Source organism: Micromesistius poutassou (genome assembly GCF_964030765.1).
Source record: "Micromesistius poutassou genome assembly, chromosome: 14".
NCBI classification, from domain to species: domain Eukaryota; kingdom Metazoa; phylum Chordata; class Actinopteri; order Gadiformes; family Gadidae; genus Micromesistius; species Micromesistius poutassou.
This window is the reverse complement of record NC_140284.1, coordinates 2899996-2922388: the sequence shown is the minus strand read 5'-3', so window position 1 is coordinate 2922388 and position 22393 is coordinate 2899996. Positions and strand designations below refer to the sequence as shown.

Genomic DNA, 22393 nt, shown 5'->3' with positions numbered 1-22393 from the left:
ACCATTTTAATGATGTTAGTAATGCAAGAGTAATAGTAATGAATGGGAGACAGACACAATCATGGCAACATATGCTCCAGACAAAATAGCTACATGGACATATGTACATAAGATCATCCACTGGATTAGAAATATCTGGCAGCATGAAATTGAATATTTCCTTTTTCATACAAGACATGTCACAAAGGAACATTACAATGGAAATAGCCTGCCCTATTTGATTTAACAACAAATGCTAAATGATTCACAAAGAAAACCATGCAAATAAAGAGTATAATTTTCTCCACTCGCCATGAATTGGATTGGACACCCACCACATAATGATGAGTGTACAGATAGACAAAGAACCACAGGCTCCTACGCTTAAGAACACATCTTAAAAAATACATTTAGGACATCTTCAGGGCTACAAATCAGACCCAAACTTAGTCGTTGCGTCAGCATCATGTGAAATCGAGAAGAAAATAAAATAAACAGGGAAATCTAAATGTCACTTCTGAAACTGGGGCCAGCCCAGGCCAACAACAATACATTATTAAATATTCACTTCAAGTTAGTTATGCATATGGAATTCTCTCATCCACCAATCTACTCTGTCCTATGTTGGTTTCTCTCCTAGAACATCACTTTTCACCCAATATATATCCATTAGTGACATTGACAAGTACTATACAAAACAGCTTAGTCCAGGCATCAGTGCTGGAGTGTATGGGGAGGTTAACTAAACGTTTCTTATAGACACAATACGTTCTACGATTCCATTTAATACTTGTTGATGCCAAAGATTCTGACTCCGTGTAGTTGTGGCAACTTTGGGATTAGCACGCTTAAAAGTGAGACGGTGTTTACGACAAAGTGTGTCGTGTCGTACTTTGTATAGAAACTGGCCAGGAAGTATCTGTGGAGAAGAAAATAGAGAATTGTTTGAGACTTTCAATGGAAGACAATGACCATCAAAGCTGAATGCAAGGCCACAGCACCTTCCGTCCATTCACCTATACAGAGATTTATTTTTAATCTCAAGTAGGATCTTAAGGTGGTCTTTCAAATTTATTTTTTGCTAACCTTTACTTTTATCAACACAATAGAAATGTGCATTTATAAATATTTGATTGAAGTAAAATGTCAGTTTAAGTCTTGTCTGCAACATTTCTTCCAAATATAACAGTTCCAAATATAACAGATAATAACTTATCTATAAGAAATAATTTAATTACACTACTAACAATCATGCTAGAAAAGACCAATACTCGCAGTATATAATAATCAACCTATCCTGCAGTGGACAATAATATTGCATGATGTCCCATAAAATAAGTGTGTCAAAGTTAAAACTGTAGGACTCAAAATACATACAGAATAATTGGGGAGATGGTGAAGAACTTTCTGGATGAGGTGAACTGCACACCATAGTCCAGCTGCTCCCAGTGTGTGAGTAGCCTGGCCTTGCCTTGGTCTGGTGTCTCAAACGGAGTGCCCTTCACCGCGTGCATGAAAACATACATCCCCTGCACACGCACAGAGAGACAGACAGATGAAAAAAAGCTAGCCGAGGTTACATCACTCATCAACAAGGCAATGCTAAAAATAGAGCATGGTTTGCCTAAAGTGTCCAAACTTTTCCGGTCAAAACCTTATTCCATTCTAAGATATTGGAAAATTAACCAAAGACAGACTTTCGGTTCACACACACACACACACACACACACACACACACACACACACACACACACACACACACACACACACACACACACACACACACACACACACACACACACACACACACACACACACTATTGTTTTGAGAACAATGGGTCCCAGTTAATGCAGTGGACCTAGCCGTAGCAGTTAATAGCTTTTCCATTTCCCTGATACGCATAGTCCTCTCCAGATGCTCTAGGCCTCGGCCAGTAAATTATGTCATGCACACCTTACAAAGGACAAAGACATTTGGGCTATGCGTTTACATGCACACTGATAAACCTTAGTTTGGTTGACACAAGTCAGTTGTCCATTCTGGGCTACTGTAGGAACCTGGCGCGCTCCGTGGAAGAGGACCCGAGTAATATAAAAGGGCTCATTCTAAGGTTATGAAAAGGCAACGTTTTTATTTTAATGGGATGACACACCAAGTATGCATGTGATGAGTAGAACTCATGTGATGAGTTCTACTCATCACAAGAAAGTCCTGGTGTGAAGAATAGAGGGGGACTAGACACAGCACAGTGTTATGTAGAAGTTCAAAGCGGCCACCAACTATCTGTTTTGGTGGGGGTGGTAATTGCTAGGCAAGACCGGAGAAGAGGTAATGGCAATGATTTTGTATTCGATTAATTAGGGTTGGTAATCCCTCAAGAACCAATTGACCTCCAGTTCCATTTTAAAATGATTTACGAGAGACTAAGTACATATAATACACATACAATTTGCTTAATTCTGAATCAAATAGGATTTGGGAAACATTGCTTTGCATATCCAATCTCTTTGTCAATATTGTGCACCACAATGCTTGCTAGTTTATTTAAGTACTTAGACAAACATCTACATTGTTGACAATATTCGCCAGACAGGGAATCCAACACACAAGGCCACAAAAATCCCTCAACCACAAAACCTCCTCCAATCAATGAATCAAACTTTATTTACAAAGTGCTTTTCATGGAAAATTGCAATACAAAGTGCAGGGAAACGGAATAACTGATACATTTGAGAGGTAGCTCTAACCAAAAAAGATGCACACTACGGAGGTGATACTTCTAGCACGTACAACTCGCAGGACACAGAAGTCGGATTTGCGAGAATGCACCCTATTTGACAGACTGTGGTGGGACAACAGCGACGAGAGGAGGAGGAAGAAGAAGAAGAAGAGGGGACTTACAAAATTGTGCAGGACGTTGGTGAGTGTCCACACCACAGGCACGCTGAAGAAGGGGATACTGAGCAGCACGACATGTAGCATCCCCACCCCCAGGGCATACGTCAGCCAGATCCCCCGGCTGTTCATCACCCGCGTGTTGGGATTCACCTCACTGTGCGCCACGCCCACATTCATCCTGGTCTGGAGTAGCAGGACAAGGTAAAACGTTGGCGAGAATCAGTCGGCGTGAAGAGAAATTCATAGCTGCCATCAACTAATGCTCAACATTTATAATACAGCCATTCTAGCAGATGGGTGCCTTTTGTCCAACAGTGACTCACGGTGAATATATTTCATTAAGGAGCAGGTATTGCTCAGGAATGCCTAGAGGTTAGGCAATAGGCAGCAGGTATTGGGGATTAAACCCAAAACCTTTTGGCAGGGACACGCGTTAGTTAGCACTACACTATCCAGACTTCGCTTACAAAAAAATGTCCAGCATGGCAAGCTGGAATTTGTATTTGTAGCAGGGTAAAGACAGAGTATTCTGTAGGAGTCTGCCAGGAGACATTTTTTGCATTTATTGACAGAAAGGCAGAATGCTGATCCTAAATACTGGAATACAGATACACTGGAGGCACACAACACAGCCAATAGACTTATGCAAAAAAAATTTCATGAGGCAAACGATCAACTTAAAAACTTTGTAACAGATAAGCCTTTATTTATGTGCGTGTGTGTCTATATCTATATATATATATGTATAGATATAGACACACACACTGCACACTTAATGTTTTCTATCTATTTTACTTTTTTTACTTATCTATTATTTTCTTTTATTGTATGACAATGTTTATATTTGAACCACTTTGAGTCTGCCTTGTGTATGAAAAGTGCATGTGTATGAAAATAAATAAAGTTGCCTTGCCTTGCCTAATGCAATGACCTAGTTGTCGACATTCAAAAACCATAAACCCCCTGTGCTTGGTCATGTCTGATAACAGAAAGACAACTTGTGAAATCCGTTTTAACTTTGCCCTCTGGCTGACTGGGCTCGAGTAAATAAACAAGGCATGCAAATTCCAAATATATATTGTTTCGTCAAATGAAAATACTGTTTTAATTGAAGAATCCTTTTAAATATGTCAATGCACATAATAGGGGGACATTGCCTAGAGCACCAAATGTGCAAGTCCGGCCTAGGGCTGATAAGGTTACTATTTAAACCCCAAAAGATTGAAGACAAAACAAACTCTGCATGACCTAAATAATATACCGGTATTGGAGATGACACGTTTTATGGAGCAAATCAAGTAATTCAAGTAGTCCAGTAGTCCAATTGATACTATGAGAGTAGCCAACTATAAAACATTGTAATCACCGTTCTACAATACACCTACATGTTGGCATTTAAAAAGGGTTGCTGTAACCTAAATGACACTAGGAAACTTTCACGCATGCTTCAAATGGATGGATGCCGAGTAAAGTTACACAACAAGAGCACTACTATGTTTGGCAAACATTCTATTTACACATAGAAAAAGCCCCTATAAACATTAGCTATGTCGTTTTCAGAAAATAGCCCTAGCCTCATAACGTTACCCTCTCAGTCTCCAGAAAACCGGGGTTGTGCAACATGGGTGCAAATAACAAAATACCACAAAGTAAACCCTCAACACTCAAAAGGACATGAACGCACATGTGACGTACCCAAGTAGCAGCCAGGAGACAATGAAATGATGTGGTTTTCAACGACCAAACCCCGATAGAAGAAAGCCAATCTCCTTGTTTACAGCGCACAGCCCGCACAGATGTCCCGCAGCTCGGCGGCTTGGAGACGCACTGCAAAGGAAAAGCGGAAACCGGCGTTCGGAACAGAGTTGCCAGATTGGGACAGATTTCCCAGGAAATGTGGCCCAATCTGGCAACACTGGTTCGGAACCCACTCGCGTGCAACCGCAGCCAATCAGCAGCTCGGGTTATTCGGCGGGCGGGGGGGGGGGGTGGCCGATGTCTTGTTCGTTTCCGCCGTGTTGTTGTGTTAATGAAGCCCCCACGAGGACATTGGCGCGCAGATCTGATGTTGTGAATGCCACCTCTGCAGAGTCAGTATTGTGCAGTTTATTTGTTGTGCACATTGCGATATTACCACTAGTTTCGCACACAAGTGCGTTTAAAAGTAGCTTTGAACACATCAGCTACTGCGATTGTTTCGATAGGCAATTTCGTACAGTCTGTGGTCAGTATGATCTAGGATTAGTTTATATGGGACCTGTGGCTATTTCCACTTTCGCTAGGTTTGACTTTGAACTATGCACCTCGTTTATTTGAAGTGATACCAAATAGATATTCTATGGCAATGGTGTTGACTATGGTAGTTTGACATACTGGGTACAGTACACATTTACGGCTAAGCAAAACGAATCAAACAGATACAGATGACTATATTGATGCTGAAGGTTATCATTTGTTAGAGTTCCTTTGCTCAAGCAAGAAATATAAAAATAAATAGAATAGATGAACACAAAAAGCAATCAAAACATTATTTGTGTTTGATTACTTTGATGTTTTTGGCTTCAGCTGAGCAACTGTAACAAATATCTTCCTCTTCCAGAACACTACAATTAACTAATTGAACATTAGTGCAATGTCTCCAAATACCTAATTGTAGTGGCAGAGCCTTAATGCCCTAAATCAGAAGTCTATACAGTAGAGTCACACAACACACACCCCCATGTTATGTACTGGTACTTTTTCTTGTTGTTTTCTTGATTGCAATCTCTCTTTGTGCTTCTTATCCCCGTGAAAGGATGTGGGCTCTGCCAGCACTGGTTTAGGTAAACTGGTTCTGCATGCATTTGATAAAGAACCGTCTCGATGCATGGTACCAAATAGCTCTTAAGCGTACACACAGCAACACATGCATTGCAAGTATTATTTCTCTGCCGTCTATATCTGGTCTAATTAACCGCCCCCAAACTAAGACACAAAATAGATAATTATAGATAGATAATAGATAATTATTATTTGTTCGTAGCCGCAAGCAAGCAACAATGTTTTGCTTTGCTCTTCCTCTCGTGGGAATCCCTGTTGGGATTTGGTTGCGTGTTTATATAATTGTGGTGTCGTTATGAATAATGGATGTGTGACGTCCCACGGGCTTACCTTTGTTTGACGACACGCTGTTTGCTCTGACAGGCGTCCCATCGGCAGCAGCATGAAGCCCCTCCCCCCCGACACGGTCAGGCTCCTCTCCAGCGCGCAGGTCATCACCTCCGTGGGGAACGTGGTGAAGGAACTGCTGGAGAACTCGGTGGACGCTGGAGCTACGAGCCTGGACATAAAGATGGTACGGTCCGGTCCTGTCACGTCCATGAGTTGCGGTACTCTGGTTCCCGAACCTCTTTCGGGCCTCGCCCATGGGTGTCCCCGTTTCAAAGTCTCAAATGTTTACCGCCCCAACATCTTAGATTTCTGTGCTCCGTCTTCGCCGCACACAGCGTTTCACCTGTGTTAGCTGTTAGCTTAGCTTTGTTTTGTTTGTGTCCTTTCTTTGGCAACACTCAATCCCAAGGCCCGGTTGCATTGTGGTGTTGTAGTTGTTTTGTGACCATTCCCCAGTAAACTCATGTTCACCATCATTCGTAGTTTCCATTCTTTCATTGTTCACCCTCTATACCCATAACCCGGCAATTTGACATCCGTTACCTCCCCCGCTACCCCTAGACAGTGGGGTGTAAACAGTAAGATCTGTCAGGAGCTGCCCTGTCACGTCCCTGAGGGGCGGTTCTGTGGTTCCTCACCTCTTTTTGGACCTCGGCCATGACCATGGTTTTAGGTCTGAAAAGGTTTGCCACCCCAACACATTTGATTTCCGTGCTTCTGCTTCTCCACACACATCGTTTTAACCCTATCAAGATATGTCCATCATATCAATGTCTCAGTGCATGTATGCACATTGCACCACACTAATTGATAATTAGTAGCTAATCATAAAGCATACTACAAATCATGAATGTAACAATCTGTCACCTCAGTCAGGTAAGTACTGTACCAAGCAGTACTGTACAGCCTTGAAAATAATTCAAGGCTGTCTTTAGCTGCAGGGTACTACAGGTTATAGTTTAAATTCCCACCAAACGGTTCTCGGTTCGACCGCCAATGTCTGCAGTAGTCATCCTTGAACTTAGAAGCCTAACCCCTACCTACATGACTACCAACAGTACAGTTACTGAAGGGCGTTCCACAGCCTCAATCTCAACGAACTCACCCCCCTGTTTTGAATGTTCCCATTCTAGGAGAACTACGGCTTGGACCGGATTGAGGTTCGCGATAACGGCCTAGGAATCCAAGCCTGTGACACGGCCGTCATGGCTGTGCGACACTACACGTCCAAAATCAGTTGCCACGACGACCTGGAGAGCCTGGAGACCTACGGGTTCAGAGGAGAGGCCCTGGGGTCCATCTGTGCAGTGGCTGAGGTCAGGAGTCGGGAGTTACTGTGTTGTTATTTTTTTTTATTCTTATTCTTATTATTTATTTTTTATTTTTTATTTAATTCAGATGTTTTGGATTTAGACATGGTTAGAAATTTTATTTGGTCCTATTTATAGACCCACTGACATGGCAGATGCTTTCATCCAAAGCAAAAACAGGCATTATTCACCTAGGGGCCACATTGGCCACACAGTCGGGTATGGAGACTTGATAGAATCTCCAGAAACCATGATGGACCATTGCGTTATTTTTAACTCAGCATTACATTTCTCAACCCAGGATGCATTTAGAATGCATTTATTACCGTGCCCAACTAACCCGTAGCACTGCTAGGGGAATAAGGCATATTCAGATACATGTCATTATCTGAATATATGGGGGGGCATGGGGGGAGAGTCAATCCCTACATTAGGGATTGAACCCAGAACCCTTGGGCTGGAAGCCGAACACCCTAACCAACCACAACACTATCTACCCCTAAGTAGATGGACGGATACATTGAGAATTGGGCACTTCTCCCGAGGAGAGTAGTTGTAGTTCTATGTACTATTTAGGCAATGATTAGTAGTTTTTATCCAAAGTGACTTCATTATTTGGATACATATTATTGAGGAGCAGGTATTTTGATCGCTTTATTTATGTATTTGTTTTTTGTTACTCTTGCTTAGGGATTGTAATACATGAGAAGTTCCCTCAGGGCGTGAGTTATTATCTTCTGCTCTAGGCCATAGTTTGAGTGACCTTGAGTTCATGCTCCTAAATGGATTATGAATGATCAATAAAATGATAAGCATACTAATTTGTGTGCAGAAGAACTTTGTACTCTTTATTTATTGCACTGCTCTTGTCATCATTCCATGATTAACTGATTAAGGTATGATACAGCTTCCAATTTTTTCAGCTTGCTCAACTTATTCAATGGCATTTTTTGCATATAATTCTTTCTTTTTTTACATTACAAATAATACTTTTTCCAACTGTAAGGATCTTATTTTGTCACCCTTCAGGTATCCATTACCACAAAGACCGTTGGCGAAGACATCAGCACCCAGTACTCCCTAGACGTCACAGGGAAGGTGGTGTCCCAGAAGCCCTCTCACCTGGGACAAGGCAAGGTTTAGCACTTGCATGCCATCTTAACAACCACATTCACACATCAGAGTGAAAGGAAATGAACAAATAAATTAGCCACAGGGTGGTTTTCTGATTTGTTTTTTTCTCCATAGACAACGTCAGGGTTAGGGTTATATTTTCAAGCAAAGGGGCACTTTTTATATATATATATATATGTATGTATATGTATGTATATATATATATATATATATATATATGTATATGTATATGTATATATATATATATACACTTCTTCTCATTTCATTTATTTATCACTTTACAACCTTTTATAAGTGTATGATACATTTGATATCAAGACCTTCAAAATGTGAACCATCAATTGTGAAACTAATTGAAGACTATCTAATTAGTTATTAGATTAATTGACATAATTAATAGCATTTCCCCCCTGTGACATGATTCGTACTCCACTGCTTGGCCTACTGCGCTGATTTTAGACTGAGCGCTTCGTCACAGAATAATTAGATTTCCTCCAAATGGTTTCTCTGTTTCCAAGGCACCACAGTGACGGTGCTGAGGCTCTTCAAGAACCTCCCGGTGAGGCGGCAGTACTACGCAAACGCAAAGAAGTGCAAGGAGGAGCTGAAGAAAGTCCAGGACCTGCTGATGGCCTACGCCATTGTGAAACCAGACCTGAGGCTTACGCTGGCTCACAATAAGGTACACTGCTCAGCTCAGAGGGATGTACGTGGATGGCAATTTATTCACGCAGTTGCTTAAAAGATAATTCAAATAATAATTTTAAAAGTAATCTTTTCAAAAAATGTCCTTTACCATGGAATTGAATGTGTCAATAGGTTTAAACTAATTATTCTGATTCTGGAGATTTAACTCGACTAGTTTGCTCGTTAATAAATTACGTTATAAGGCACTGATTTGTAGACCTCTTCAGTGTTTTCAGAAATGTGTTAAAGCCTTATTTATATGTAATAGAAATAGATGAGGGACTTCGATAAAAAGGTACAAACTGTCTGAGACTGTGGGTGTTTTGAGCCTAACCACAAGGTGTCCTCCTCTGTCTATGTATTTTTCATGGCCCACATGTTAAGCTACCCAATCAGACTTGATATACTAGCAGGGGATATACATACAGGTGACCTACTCAGTAGTTAGGCAGTGAGAGATACTTAGGGGTACATTTGTTATCAATCAATCAAACTGTATTTATATAGTGCTTTTGGTGCAAAACGGCTATTCAAAAGTGCTTAACAAATGATGAAACAACACAACAATAACAATACATTAGTGCATAATAACATAAGAACCTCAGATGTATGAACAAATATCACACTAGAAGAAACACATAACTAAACACATTAGTAATACGTTGTAAAAATGTTACATTTTCAATTCAGCTGCCATGTAGTTATGGCATGTTATTTAGTGTGCATGTATGTTCACTACTATGTGACAAACATGTGGTTATGTACGATGTATATAACCACAACCAGAATGCAAATATTGTGCGAACGGATGTCAAAAAGATTCAAATTGATGCTCTTCCACAGATCTGTTTTTAGGACTGGGTTGTGTATTTGATTAAAATCCCCAGAGGCGTAGAACTAAGACCATGCAAATTTCACATCAACGAGCGCACGTTCAAGTGCATGTCCCCAGTGGCTTGGAGATAATGGCTTTCCATAGACTCTGTGTGAATACCATCGTTTGTAATCAGTTCAACAATCACCGGGAGTCACAGTGGGCTCGTTTCCTAACATAATTCCCCGCTCCCAGAGATAAGATGAAGACACAGTGTACACACACGTACACCAACGGTGGTCCGACAGTGGACACCGGCGTTCTGATTACCACGCCTGCGATACTCCACCTAATAACAGTCTAGTAATTTGATTGAGTTTCAGGCTGTGGCTGGTTTGTACACAAGGGGGGGGGGTGGGGGGTGTCGCGGAAGGGAAGTGATGGTCAAGCTGGTGGCTGGAGTGGGTGGAGGACGCATGACCACTGTATATCTTTCATTAACATCGCCCTCCAGCTTGTCAGGGGGTGAGGGGGAGGGGATAGTGCCCCCTCCTCCATTTTGGACGATCAGCACTCGGCAATATCCTATCCTGTATCCCGAACTTAGCTTTTCGCCCCCGTGTCGCGTTTCACAGCTTCTCCGAGAACTGTTTACAGGAGCGATCCGTTTACATGTGCCAAATTGCATATTTCATAGCGAGGGGGGGGGGGGGCGGCAGAGGCCCATGGCAGAATGCGTGCTTTCAGAAATCAACACCCAGGAGATATACTAACTGCTTGACACCCCATGACAAGCCCACCCGGGGGTGTGAAAATATGCGACCTGCGTTTTCTTTCAGAAGGCTGCAACTCAGTCAGGCTCCTCTGGCCATTAATCCCGTCATGCGTGGCCCGTCCTCGCCCCAACAACCACTGGGAGCCTCAATTTAACTGTTTGTGACCTTAGGCCAAACTCCACCAGCTCCCCGTAGGCAGCATGGGAAACACAGAAGCAGAACTGCTGCATTTATATTATTTCACGTTTTCTGTGTTTTGCTCCACAAGCCGAGTCAAGCCTGAGCAAAAGGGTTAGTGGTCCATGTGTGTTGCAAATGCAACGCAAATTGTCTTATGTCTAGATTGTCTAGATTTGGATTCATTTAACTTTTAGGATCCTGCTACAATTTCTCAGCTCAATAATAGAAAATGGAATAAATGTAAATAAAAATAGAAAACACTAAAGGTACAATAAGGCAGTAGAAAAATTGACATTTGTACAAGTGTGTGCTGAAAAATTAAAGTCAATAAATAAAGTGCATATACAATATATATGAATGAATAGCAATCCAAGTTATTGTTGTTGCCCCAGAGCAGCGAATCACCCGGTGGGGATGCAACCTGGTTCTCATGCAGTGTCTCCCGGCTGTCCCAGGTGGTGATGTGGCAGAAGACCAGGGCGGCCGATCTAAGAAGCGCCCTCCTGGCCACACTGGGGTCTGGTGTGGTCGCCCACCTGCTCCCATGCCAGCATCGCCAGGAGCAACCACAGGTCAGTGGGAGAGGAAAGGGGGGGGGGGGGGGGGAGGGGGGGGAGGTGAAAAGGCTCTGGGGCAGCTATCGTTTTAGCATGATCACACTCGAAACAGAAACCGTTGATAAGTGACCAAGTGACCATCCAGGCTTTCTCTTCTCTAGTAACTGCTTGGAATATTTGTGCTACAGAGATGCTTGGGGGGGGGGGGGAATGCATGTTGGAAAAACCCAGTGGCCATATGTGCAGGGAGAGGACAAATAAAAACAACAAACATGATTGCAGTAGAAGCGTGCATGGCAGCGGTGTTCGCTGACGTTGTAACTAGGCCAAATGTCTTTGCCAAATAACGCAGGAACTACGTCCTATAACAGAAGTTTAGGTTTATCCTTTTAACTGTATTTCCAAAAGCTTTTGGGTTTTTTATTGTATTTATAGTGCAATAGTGAATCGTTAATGGGTGAATGTCATTGGCTATTAGCGTGGAGTTACATGTCACCCCTGCTGACACACATCTCGCGCTCCTGGCCCGCTCCAGAGCCCCCATAACCCTTTGCCCTTCACCACGGGGCCTTTATGGCAATTATGTTGCGGAAGCCTCACACAGTGACCCCATATAGAAAGAGAACGTGCTAGTTATGCACGGCTGCAAGCTAGTAACCTCAGTGTGAAGGTTTGGTCGCCAGCCAGATTATGTGGTCAGTTGGTGGCTCGCCAACTATTCTCCTCTCTCTCTCTCACTCTCCCTCTCTCTCGCTCTCGCTCTCTCGCTCTCTCCTTTTAAATAAATGTTCTTCTCTATTTTTGTCTTTTATGTGCATGTTCTTCTGCGTGTTAGCCTTTGTTTTGATGAGTAACCTTTGAAAGCGTGAATTAAGGTTTTCAAAAGTATCCTCCTCTCCCACCCTGCGGCCCCTTTGTGCCTTTTGGTTGGACGAAGAGTAAGCGCTAAGAGGTTTTTATTTGTTTCTCAGCCACGCTCTCTGTTCGCCGTTCACAACAGATGAGCGTCAAGCGGACACGGGCTCTTTCTGCCTGCTCACGGCCGGGGGCCACGCAGCGCCCTACCTGCTGCCCGGCTCCCAGCTAATCCCCCCTGACACATGTGAAGAACCACACCCCCACACACACACACCTTTCACCCTGGTCCTCCTTGTTGTTGTCATCTCTCTGCAGCACTCCGGGGCCCAGTGAGGGGAATAACCTTTGACCTCTCGCCGCTAACCTGCTCCACTGTAGCAAAACCAGAGCAGCGCTCCTCTCTTCTTCAGAGGGTTTTTTTTTTTATACTCCTGCTTCTTCTGAGCGTGGTGATCACAGAATCCAGGTTGACTATCCCTCGGGGGCCCTCACTCGGAGAGGGAGGGAGGGAGGGAGAGAGAGAGAGAGAGAGAGAGAGAGAGAGAGAGAGAGAGAGAGAGAGAGAGAGAGAGAGAGAGAGAGAGAGAGAGAGAGAGAGAGAGAGAGAGAGAGAGAGAGAGAGAGAGAGAGAGAGAGAGAGAGAGAGAGGGGTGGGTTGTACGAGCCCCAGTCCCCGGGGTGAGCAGAATGTGGCCCTCTCAATCCTGGCAACATTACTGCACACCACCGCCGCAATGTGGGGAGGGGGGGTGGGGGGAGCGCAGAGGGAAAAGGTGCCCCCAGTGCTCCCATAAAGTGACCCTAATGAGAGGGAATAGAGAGAAGCATATGTGGCTTGACCTTCCAGCGGAGCGGTTATTAACTGCATTGGCTGGGATCACAGCTAATAATGAGCTCTGGGAACATGTGAACAGAAACACGGTGGGGCTGCTCACCCCCTGGAGTCTGGAGGAAATTATAATTGTCCATATTTTTAGACTGTGTTTTGATCAGTCAGCAGCGGTGGAATAGCGTAGGTAACAGAGATAACTGCGTCAGGGGGTTCAGGGTTTTCATTGGTTGGTAAGCTTTGGTTTTGTTAGTCAGCTGGCTGGTAAGGCTTTATTCTGACAGTGGAGTAAACCTTACATATTTTCCCTCTGGCTTTATTTATGGTCTATAAGAATTCATCATAATACATTAAGGGAAATTATTTATAACATTTGATCAAGACATCTCTTTTCTTATGAGAGGGACAGCCAAACTATAAAAAAACGATAGAAAAACAACTTAGACCAGTAATATTGAAAAAGCCTAAATCATTTGTATTAATGGCTGCACTGTAAGTGGAGTGGATGGGCTGTTAATTGAAAGTGTTATACTGGTTAAAGTGTCATTTAGACCCAGTTTTCAAACCGTCTAATTCATTTTTGGTAAAACTCCCCAATTAGCCGTTCCCTGTGGTAGGCCCCTGCTGAGCACCTTCATTTGGAAGTATTTAGGCAGGGCATTGATACTTCGAGACATTCGTCTTAATATTTTCCTCTGAAATCTTTCCAGCCCACTGCTATAAAATAAATAAATAATGTCCTGTGGGTTTTTACAGTTTGCCACTATGATGTTTAGAGATGACTAATTGTTTCTGGGACATCATTTCGGTTTTCTAGCCATTCACTCTTGTGCTGGACAACCACTGTTGGGTGATGGAAAATGTGCCGTTCACTGTGCCACTTAGGATTTGAATGCATGGCGGGAAATTCCCCATTGACTCCCTGTTCATATTACTCATACTGCAAATGCAAGGGAGCTTTAAAGAGACTCATTAGACTCGCCATAGGCTCAATCACCATTGTGTTACCTTATTCGGTAATAGATAGTGACTTAACTGACATTTATTTAAGTGAAAATCTTTGGAGAGCTCTGCGAGTCCCACTTTAAACTAGTAGCATGAATTAAAACTATCACTATGTAATGTTGTAATACACTCAATTCTAAAATACTGACACTGTAATGTAACCGATGGTCACCTTTTGTGTATTTCATAATTGCTCATATTATTTATTTGTTTATTTAGATTTCATTAGATGGTTACTTCCCCAAACCTGGAGCGGATTACTTCTCTAGCAGCTCCTCCAGCCACGACAAAACGTTCATATTCGTTAACAACCGGCCTGTTCAGCAGAAAGATATAATGAAGGTACGGTCATTTTCAAACAAAAACATGACGCTTGCTTATGAACACCTTATTTCCAAACGTTCACGAAGCCCAACGTGACTCAACTCCTTTTGCTGTTTTTTGATCATGCTGAAAACGTAGCTGTTACGTCAGAGCTACGCGGCTCAGTACCCGTCCGAGGCCAACCGGAACAGGTACCCGGTGCTTGTGCTCCAAATCACCCTCCCACCCTCCTCCATCGATGTCAATCTAACCCCGGACAAGACCCAGGTTCTCCTTCACAACAAGGTAGCTACCCCGCGTTTCAGCCCGGCGACTTGAGATGGTATGAATTACTGTTGGCTGCTTTAAGCAGACAAATGTGTTCATAGTGAACCTCTTTTACTATGTGATGCAATTCTAATAAGGGTCGGCGGGTTCACACAAGTAAAACAGGTAGTCCTCACATGTAATGTGTTGCCAAAGTATGCAATACGTCTGAAACGTTCATTGGTTCCGTGGGTTTGAGTTGTACCGCGAAGCCTAGCCTAGGGAAGGATAAACGTGTTTAGCATTAGCAACAAGCTCTTGCTCGGCCTCATCCTCTCACTGTGCCCTTCATGGATTTCAGGAGGCTGTGCTGGTCTCCCTGGAAGCTCTGCTCGTGTCTCTCTACGGCTTTCGCTCTCCTCACGACGCTGAGAGAGACTCGATGTCTAACCAGCCACCGAGTCCTCCCCAGGCCGACGCTTCACCGGCAGAACAAAACCCCAGAAGCTCAGAGAACGGTTTCAGAGGCCCGTCTCTCGGCCATGACGAGGAGGAGGACCCCGAAACCACGGCGGAGGGTCGCGTCGCAGCGCGATCGACAGGGACCCTGCTGAGAGGCGACGGGACCTCCCTGGACCACCGGACCGCCACCACCAACAGCAGCAGCTCCTCTTCCTCGGTCGCCGAGGACTGGATCATCGACCACATCTCGGGGGGCTCGGCGGGTGAACCTCTGGACGACAACGCCGCGCCGAGCGGCCCCGGCGAAGCCCAGGGGGAATCGTTCGGCCCCGCGGGCCTTGTGTCGCGGGGGAGCGACGCGGGCGGGCCGGCGACGCCGTCGGCGGAGAGCTGGAGCCGGGGCGTGGCGCTGACCGACCCGACGTCCGGGGCCCCCCTGCGGCCCGTCCAGATCCACCGGTGCGGAGACGCGGCCAGAGGCCCGCCGGGCAGCCCCGGCAGGAAGCTCCTCCTGAACGCCGTCACGGAGAAGCGGGCGTCGCTGACGGCGTACGACCTCATCAGCAGCCGCACGGCCCGGGCGCCCCTGTCCGCCGCCGCCCTGCACGAGAAGGAGGCGCGGGCCGCGGTGCTGCGGGAGAGGCCCGCCGCCAGCCTGCAGGAGATCAGCGACGGCGTGCAGGAGAGGTGGAAAAACCTGGGAGAGGAGGAACGCACGAAGTGAGTTTCCAGACCCGTCCGTCTTCCAGGGCGTTCTTTCCATGGGTCGGGAGGGGGAAGGGCAGGCGGAGGAGGGGAGGCGGGGACGGGGGGTGGAGGAGGCTGAGTCAATACCAGGCCGTATATCTTTCTTTTTTCCAGACAACTGCCCCTTAACTTAGGGTAGGCTGCAGTCGATGCTTTCCACCTGTAAATCAGGTGGAATATCGCGTTTCCAATGTATGCCATGGGCCTGAGGAATTCAGGTGTTGGGCATCTGCCACAGTTATGATATGAATTTGTTTATTATCCCGTGTTGTGATCTGCTTATCTGTCTGGAGTGAATATTCTAATAACTCAATATAACTGGGATAAAATACTACAGTACATTGGTAATCCTGTATGAAAAAACGTGTAGCTCTAGCTCAAATTAGCCCACTTGAGTCACAGTTTTCTTCACCCTTCTGTTAATTTCCCCCCTAGAAACAGAAAGGCCATCTAGTGTTTTCCTTGTGACTCAAACAATCCCCTCTTGCTGCACACATCACGTTGGGGAAATCACATAGGATATGGTACCGAGCATTTGTGTTTGCGTCAGCTCTTCTATGAGTAACGAGTAGGAATAACGGCAAAGGGAGGTTTTGAAACCTACCCAAGCACAAAATGAGCCGGCCACTTGCGTAGACGCACGAGCCGAGTGCCACCGACCCCCAAGCCGATTCCACTTTCACTGGACGGGTCGTATCAAAACCATATATCAAACAGGACTATTAGGGAATCCTGTCACAAAGTCATTAGTGACGTCTAACAACATCCAGATGTATGTGAACACGCCAGTAAAAGAAAGAACACAGTGTATATCTATCTTCCATCCCAGCTGGAATGATGGAATAACAGTATTAGGGTGCACTGAACGCAATCGAGCCCAATTATAAGTAGTGCGTACCAATTTGGACCTAATTGTATGGAAGGAAAATGTGAATCAGCAATAGCTAGCGAGACTTATATAAGGTATGGACGGGCGTATGGAAAAAGACATCTGTTGAGAGTCCTGCCTTTCCTTACTCTGCCGTCTCGAACATGTAATAAGATGCGGCAAATATTTGGCTGCTTTCACCGCCACCGTTAAGTAGCACACCGATTCCAGGAGTTGGACTTCACGGCGTTTCGTGAAACGGGTCAGCTGGCATGATGGACTGTGGAATAGCACGTGTCAATGCCTGTCTTAGAATGTATACAAGCGCAAAAAGGTTGTCAACTCTTTCGTCACGCGAGAAATATTAGTGGCCCCCGTCGCAAAGTGTATATATTGCGTAGCCCCTAAACATTTTCGCAGCAGCTCCTATATATTTATGTACACTGTGCTTGTCCATGTCGTGATCAAATGATCAGTTCTGTAGAAGAGGGTGTGTGTAGGGGGGAAATTCAATCTACAGAAATGGGCTTGGAAGTCCACTTATAGCATAGAAGCAGGGTTTGGCGTGAAAAGTTTGTCAACAGCAAAAATATTTCATCACTTTATCAACATTTAAAATACAAAATGTGGCTTTTGATTGGATACAAAGATAAATGACTGATACAACATTGAATACCATTCATCCCAAACAAAATTAGATGAGATAAGACGGGTACTTTATCCATCCCTGAGGGCAAGTAGAAACGGTTGGAGTTCCAGTTGACGTGAAAGAGGAGTTACTCAAGAAATACTTTTTGATCCCAGACCGGATATTCGTGAATACGATCAATGAACCCCGCCCCCTCCCCCTGCAGGTACGAGGAGAGGGCCAAGAAGCACCTAGATCACCACGGCCAGCGCACCTCCCTGGCCGCGTCCTCCGCCGTCGCGGCTGGAGGGGCCGCGGAGGCCCAGAGCCCCTCGCCGAGTCGACAGCAGGGCCTGAAACGCAAGGCCCCCCCGCTGGCCAACCAGCAGCTCCTCGACCAGCTCTTCTCCACACAGCCCCAAAAGAAGAAGACGACGGCGAAACCCCCCGCCGCCGCCGCCAAACCCTCACGCCCCCTCCCCTTCAGCGTGGCCGGCCTCAGGCAGGGGCTCCGTCGCCTCTGGTCCCGGAGTAGCGGGCCCCCTCCGTCGGGCCCTGCCAACGCGCCGCCGGGCCCCCGGCTAGTAAACCGGCTGGCCCCTGCGAGCGCCTGGGTCGTTTTATGTGGACGAGAGCTCATGTTGTTAAATCCATTTCGGGTGGAGGAGGCCTTGCTGTTTAAGAGACTGCTGGAGAATAATATACTGGCTGCCGTGGCTCTGCAGAACCCTATACAGTTAACAGATGGGTAACGTATCCCTCGCCTCTCGCCTACCTGCCAAATGCCAGCCCGCAGTCGCCCCTGCTCCTAGCTACAGTGGACGGGGTCATTCCATTTTTTTTATGTGTATGGGATTCAGGGCGATCAGTGAGCACAAAGTTAACACACACGAACACTAACACTAACGTTTACATGAAGTCGATGTGATCCAGATTCCCCAAAGAGACAAAAATGTTCAGCAGCTGCTTTTGTTGTTTTGTTTCCCCCTAGTCTTCTCGGGGGGAGTGAATACACGCAGGCCTTGTGTAACATGGGTCAAGGCAGCCCTGAACTTGATGGAGGAGTCATCTTGTCTGATCCCAGACTCTTGGCCAATGGGTTTAAAATCCGACTGTTTCCAGGTAAACATCACAGACCCGTCATCATTTTGTTACATTTTACACATTTCACGTTTAGCAAATGATTGGATGCTTTAATCCAAAGTGTCGTCAATGATACGGACAACAATTTATAAAGCCAATAGTATCATGGGCAAGTATACAACAGCTTTCTGTTTTAGAGAGAATAATGAATGTTTCTTTAGAGACATTTTAACATTTTGATTCAACAGTGATTTAAAGAGTTTGTGAGCTGCAGGCAGCATTTGTCCATCACCAAGGACAGAATACAAAAGTCTTGAGTTACCCAATGCTCAGCAACTTCCATAATAGTGCACATTGCAGTCATAAGTGGTACTTATGGTTCAGCACATTCAACAAATTGTACCAACTTAAAAACATAGAAAAAAAGCATAGAATACATATTCCGTACCCATTGTTGTGCTTAGTCGTTTTCATGACTATAAAAATGTACATTCTACAGAGAAGCAATCATTGAAGCCAGCTTGCAAAATCCAAATGACTTCCAGGTTAAAGGTGCTATGTGTGAGCCTGGAGACCATGCTGCTGACATTGTTAGCAGCAGTCCAGACTGATCAGCATTACAATCCAGTCCGAAGAACGGCGTAACGTCTTCTCTGCGGAGAAGACGTTACGCCGTTCTTCGGACTGCGTTGGAACGCTGATTTGCGGAAGGAGTTTGTCAAGGCAAGTAGCCCCGCCCTCTGAAGTCGACTAGAGGTCCAGACTGAGGTCACGTGATCAGGGGGTTCTCTAGGCTAACAAGGTGTAAGATTGGGAAGTCGTTCACACAATAGGGGTAGCATAGTACATTATTCATTTATATTGTATATATAGTATATCATATATATATATAGTTGTGAGGTCCACATCTAACCGGTCTGAACAAACTATCAAGAAAAAGCAAACTCAGCAAACTTGTTGACACTTGTTACTTTATACAAGTAGCTACCTTTATAAGCCATTTCTACATAGTTAATGTTAGCATTAACATCTGTTTACCTACCAAATATCCACTGTATTAGGATGAATAGAAAATCCTAGGCAGGTTTTTACTATAAGCCCTTTAGGGTGTTTTAGGTCTCCTGCACAATCCTGCACTTATTAATAATACAAATAAACTAAAATACACACAAGTCTAGAAGAAGCATTGCGAGAACAGAAGCAAACTTAATTCCTGTACTTGCGAAGAGCTATCTCCAGCGGCAGGAAGCGACGACAACATATTACGTTTTATTTCCTTACTGCGATTGATTAGAGGTTAACATCCATTATAAAACGGGTGGCTTAAATCAAGCAATCTGATTGGTTCCCAACTGTTGTATATTGAGCGTATACACACAGCTATGACGCCCGTTCAGTTTACGGAGTTCAGTATCACTCCGCGACTAACTTGAACTGTTGTTTATTTATATATAAAAGCAATAGCATAGTTCACTGAAGCCTAAAAAACATGTTGATTGATGGAGAGGGTGGAAATGTTGTAAAGCAATAGGCACACGGTGAGTGAACTCGATAGTAGGCTAAATTGCCTGCAAACCGACCTACCGTCCCTAAAGCCTCCCTCCAAAGCCCCTCCCCCAAAAACACGGGATTAGCTCGCTAGCTTTAGCAATAGGTCTACGTAGCCTTGTGGAAGACTCCAGTCATGCACAATGAGTGTACGGGCAGAATGTGCACAGGTAACCGGTAGCTAGACGGACAGGTAGCCAATCAAATAATTTAATTTCGGCCGAATGAAATGATTGGATAGCCTGCGACATATTCAGATACCATATATACGTATATATTTATATATTTTTTGTTGATTGCTGTCGGGATGTAAAGAGAATTTAAACAAACATGACAAATGTTCCTCAAATATATTGCCTACCCTAGCTTTAATTCTTGTGACACTTAAGTCTTCCCCAGCCAACACTTTCTGTCGCATTACTTATCCCTTTATCCCCAAAGGGCACACACAAAGGGCACTACTCTTCCGGCGTGGGCTGTTTCTTTAGCCTGAATGGGTCACCTCGGATGACACTGGCCCCCCAAGCCAAACACTGTGGGGGTGGGGGGCTGTGCCCCAGTGTGCAGGTGATGAGAATAGTTGCCCTTCAGGACACGCTAGGAATGTCACGTTGGCACTGCCAGCCCCGGTAGGGGGTGTGAGTGAATCTGGAGGTAGCCGTCACACTGTCCTGCCGACCAGTGTGGTGTGGAGTTTGTCTTGAGACAGTTGCTCAGTGGCTCAGGGAGGAACCTAGGTGCGTGCTGCTGTTATTTTGTTGTTGTGGTTTGTAAAAACTGCATCAGATGTTTATTTTCTGATTTTAAAAGTTGGTTTTTGTGATTGCTGTTTTGATCTTTACGTATTTCCCATGTCCGTTGTGTATGTTGCAGTAGTACGTTAATGCAGCAGGCACACCTATACAAATATGAATTAATTTGTGGTCATCATTGATGTTAAATTGTTATTTTCCTGGCCAATATAATCAAGAAAAAGCACCAGCAAGGGTAGTAATCATTAGTGCTCCTCACGCTTAATGCAAAAAAAACATGATTACCACTGGTACATTTCTAAATTTCTAAAACTTTATGAAAAAAAGGGGAAGCCACGTCTGAGTCGTGTGCTGTTATTCCTCCCGGAGAGGCACTCCATCATCCTCTCTGCAGGATGGGGCCTCCCTCCCCCCAGCCAGCGTAAGGCTTGTAATACTCATTTAACACTCTATTTGGCCCGCTGCTGTTTGTCTTGGTCCCCACGCCATGTGCAAAGCACAATATTTATTTATCATTCTTTCCTGCAGATGTGAGTGGTGTCTGGAGTCCACTGATCTGTTTCTCTGCTTGTGTTGGCCAGGCTCGCCGGCAGCGGCCCCGGGCCGGCTGGAGGTGACCGCGCTCGCAGACTGCGTGCCGTTCCTCGGAGTCGAGGACCTCAGGGAGATCCTCGCCGCCGTTCTCCGCCGCGACGCCGCGACGGTGCAGGATAGCCGTCCGCTCAAAGTCCGCAACTACCTTCAGGTGGGGAAAAAAAAAAACGCTTTTTAAAAGTCGTCAACGTTATGAAGTTATGTTCTACTACTCGCTTTTATGCTTTCGTGCTTCAAAACGCTGTCGTGTCCCACTCTTAAGGGGGAAGCTGTGCGGCTTGCCCGTCAGTTGCCTAGCAACATGACGAGGCAGGAAGTGGAGGAGAGTCTGTCAAGGATGACACAGCTTCTTAGGGAGGACAGCCGGACTTGTATCCACGGGAGACCGTTCCTTCACCAGCTGTCTGTTGTGCCTTGCTCCGAGCAGGAGGCCAAGTCTCTGCTGCTTCCCATTGGACAACTGTAAAGAACTGTAAAAATGCTGAGTCATATATAATGGAGCTGTTAAAAAAAAATAATGAAATATATGCTGAGTCATCTTTGGAACTGTAAATAACTGTACAAATCCGTTCAGAGTCGTATACGGAATGTTATACCACGACTTTGTGTTTAATACAAGACTTTGTGTTTAAATTAATGGAATAAATAAACTCACAAAAAAATGTCAACTGTATTTGTTTTTACTGAATCAGATTCTTCAGATTCTACACCTTTTGCTGACGGCACCCGTTAGCGTTTCTAGTACAGAAAAGGCTTTGCGAGGCATACCAGAGGAATCAACTCAACCTGCCCCTTATAAACAATCAACATTGTCCTCACTTAGCAACACCCATCTAAGTACCAACAATGTGTTTGGCACAGGGTATCAATGCACGCCATGCCAAAAACTCCAGTGGCATACTGTCAAATAGTGCGGTGGCACTGGGGGCTCCCCAGCTGGTCCTGGATGTACATTTTTTGCAT

The 22393-nt window shown here is 44.9% G+C and overlaps 2 protein-coding genes across 3 annotated transcripts; one reads left to right on the top strand and one right to left on the bottom strand.

Moving 5' to 3' along the window:
* ormdl1 (ORMDL sphingolipid biosynthesis regulator 1) lies at positions 1-4686 on the bottom strand. Its single transcript, XM_084477959.1, has 4 exons — positions 4574-4686; positions 2882-3061; positions 1357-1508; positions 1-898 (listed from the first exon to the last, which is right to left on the bottom strand). The coding sequence occupies exons 2-4, from the start codon at positions 3053-3055 to the stop codon at positions 763-765; spliced, it is 462 nt and encodes a 153-aa protein (XP_084334085.1). The 5' UTR covers positions 3056-3061; positions 4574-4686; the 3' UTR covers positions 1-762.
* A 230-nt stretch (positions 4687-4916) lies between these two features.
* On the top strand, positions 4917-22008 carry pms1 (PMS1 homolog 1, mismatch repair system component). 2 transcript variants are annotated; one of them, XM_084478394.1, is made up of 14 exons: positions 4917-4968; positions 5673-5700; positions 6062-6212; positions 7162-7344; positions 8368-8470; positions 8991-9154; positions 11385-11501; positions 14398-14520; positions 14641-14787; positions 15110-15930; positions 17680-18201; positions 18445-18575; positions 21418-21581; positions 21693-22008. In XM_084478394.1, exons 1-14 carry the CDS (start codon positions 4953-4955, stop codon positions 21894-21896), a joined length of 2874 nt encoding a protein of 957 aa, XP_084334520.1. In that variant the 5' UTR covers positions 4917-4952; the 3' UTR covers positions 21897-22008. The 2 variants fall into 2 exon arrangements, with proteins under 2 accessions (XP_084334520.1, XP_084334521.1); XM_084478395.1 differs by lacking the exon at positions 5673-5700 and having other exon boundaries at positions 4919-4968.
* The last annotated feature ends 385 nt before the right edge of the window (positions 22009-22393 follow it).